We start from the raw sequence: 2,509 nt of genomic DNA, 5'->3' as shown, positions 1-2,509 counted from the left end.
CAAAGTGTTTGAGAAAATCGGCTCCAAGGATCGGTGTCTTGACATTTGCAATCGTGAAAGACCACTTGAAAGATCTACGTAGGTCAAGATCTACTTTAATGACTTTGCTGCCGTAGGTATCTATGACACTGGAATTTGCTGCATAAAGTTTCAATGAGCTAGGCATCAGTTTTGACTTAAAGAATGCTCTAGGTAATACTGATAATATTGAACCTGAGTCAACCAAGAATTTTATTTTGTTATTTTTGTCATAAATATACAGACGGATTTCTTTTTGGAGACTGTTGCTGTCACTTCCCGTCTGCTTTAAGGACAGCTTATTTAGTTTCCCTGTTTTTGAATAAAGGTACAACCCTCTTCACATTTGTTAGCTTTGACACCAAATCGCTCATGATAAAAGCATATACCATTGTTTTGTGCAGGTGATCGATGGAAGGAACGAGATCTTGCTCGTGATCTGCTTCTTGGTGTATGATCACGACTTTTTCTACCGTTATTAATTTCTTTTATTGATACTTGTAGAGCTTGTACAGCTTTTCCTAGCTTGTCTAATCGTTGTTCCTCAGAAAGTTTAATTGGAGTAGCTGTTGCGACGTCCTTCACCTTGCTGACGGCCATGACGCTTTGTATTGGGTTAATTTCGACTAGTCGATCAGCTAATGTTGCTGCTGCAGTCAAGCTAGTTTCTACGTTGGCAGATAGAACGAAGCGAACGTTAGCTGGAAGGCGTTTCAACCAGAGTGAACGTAGAACATCTTCTGTTACTTTGTTGTCAGCTAAGTCTTGCATTTTACGTAGCAACTGTAAGGGTTTGTTGTCACCTAGTTCAATATCATCAAGGAGAATTTGTAATTGTTGTTCTTGAGTTGTGCTTAGACGACTGATAAGATTTTCTTTAAGAGTATTGTACATGTCAGCTTCGGGAGGTTTTTTGACAATGTCTGAGACATGTTGTAGCAATTCCGGATCAATGTGGGAAATGACTGTCCAATATTTGCTGCTGTCACTGGTAATTCTTTTGCGATGAAATATTGCATCGACTTGGATAAACCACAGAGCTGGATCTTGCTTCCAAAATGGCGGTAACTTGAACTCAACTGACGCTATGCCGTTATCATCAGAAAACTCTCGTACACCTTGATTACCTGTGGGTTGTTGATTGTCAGTCATGTTGGACGAACTTGCTGTACTATTTGCGGTAATATTATCTTGAATGATTGCTTGACTCTCTGCTATTTCACCACTAGCTGTTTCTTCTGGCGACTGGTCAATTCTCGTCATGTGCAACGAATTTTTTAGGTTAGTTTTTCCTTTTTTCGGGGTCACCAATGTAGATTTATAGGAAATCTAACTAAAAAGTGGGAGAACAATTGTTTAAACAAAATAGTAATGTTTATTCAATTCAAACGATACAACTTATTAATCCTTAATTAACTTTTAAATTATTTATTAAACCATAGCTGTGGCGTGAACATAAAATTAGACTTTTCTTTTTTAATACTGCCTGCCTGCTTTTCCACTGCTGCCAACTGCCAAGGCCGGCACAATTGCGCCTCTGTCGGTTGACAGCAGAAGTTGGTGCAATGCAGCCACACATCTCTGCTTTTGTTAACACCGATGTTTAGTCTGCGCCAGAGAAGAGAGACCAGCATAGAAGTCTAATGCTGTGTTAAAAATCTGGACGAAGTTTCGGTCAACATATCGGTATTTTGGGTCAACATGTCAGTAATCTCAGGTCACAATATAAAAGTTTCTGTGAACCCATCGAGCGATGGCGCTGCGAAGGTTTATTTCAGGCACGCCCCTTAATCTAAGAGAGAACAGAGATAAGATTTGTGTTCTCTTTTACTTTCATTATAGAATCCTAAGCCACTATATTCTCAAGCACCAATTTTTAAATGGAAAAGATCCGGCTCTGTTCGCAACATCCATAGAAGCTATAAAACAAATTTGATATTTTTGTAACAGCTCAGAGGTAACACGCTCGACTACGGAAACGTAGGTTTTGTGTTCAAGCCTATCAATGTCATTTTTTTTATAATTTAATTAATTGTAATAATGAATTTTTTTAGGACAAATTTTATATGCAATCACGCTAAAGGAGAGAAAAAAATAATGTACGACCGAATCAATTTTTTTATAGCCAATAACGATGTTTATGAGGAAAAAAAAAATTTAATTATGCATGATGATAATGAGCCAAAGGCTTCGATAATAATACTTATAATATTAATAAGATATTTTTAGAAAAATAATATTTTAAGTCTCTCTTCTCTGACAAAAGTTCGTTGAAGCGTTTACGCGCAACCCCCGATGTTAGGTCGGCGGTAACACCGATTTTACTCAATTCCGTTCCTATATTTCATCTGTGAGATAAAAAACTGGAATAGTGAATTGGAATATAAAACGACAGTTATTGTTTATTGAAATAATTAATAAAAATTAATTATGTAGGTAAGATAAATGTAATAATTCATTTTATATTTATTTAAATAGTACCTAAGAATAA

The 2,509-nt window shown here is 36.5% G+C and overlaps 1 protein-coding gene across 1 annotated transcript; it reads right to left on the bottom strand.

Annotated features, from left to right (window-relative positions):
- Nucleotides 1-321: 321 nt before the first annotated feature.
- On the bottom strand, nucleotides 322-1,281 carry LOC118069889 (uncharacterized). The gene has a single exon (XM_035088235.1). It carries the CDS (start codon nucleotides 1,279-1,281, stop codon nucleotides 322-324), a length of 960 nt encoding a protein of 319 aa, XP_034944126.1.
- Nucleotides 1,282-2,509: the final 1,228 nt, after the last annotated feature.

The sequence above is a fragment of the Chelonus insularis genome, unplaced genomic scaffold, assembly GCF_013357705.1.
Source record: "Chelonus insularis isolate UGA/USDA-ARS -01 unplaced genomic scaffold, ASM1335770v1 contig_466_pilon, whole genome shotgun sequence".
NCBI classification, from domain to species: Eukaryota; Metazoa; Arthropoda; class Insecta; order Hymenoptera; family Braconidae; genus Chelonus; species Chelonus insularis.
This window is presented reverse-complemented; position numbering and strand designations above follow the sequence as displayed.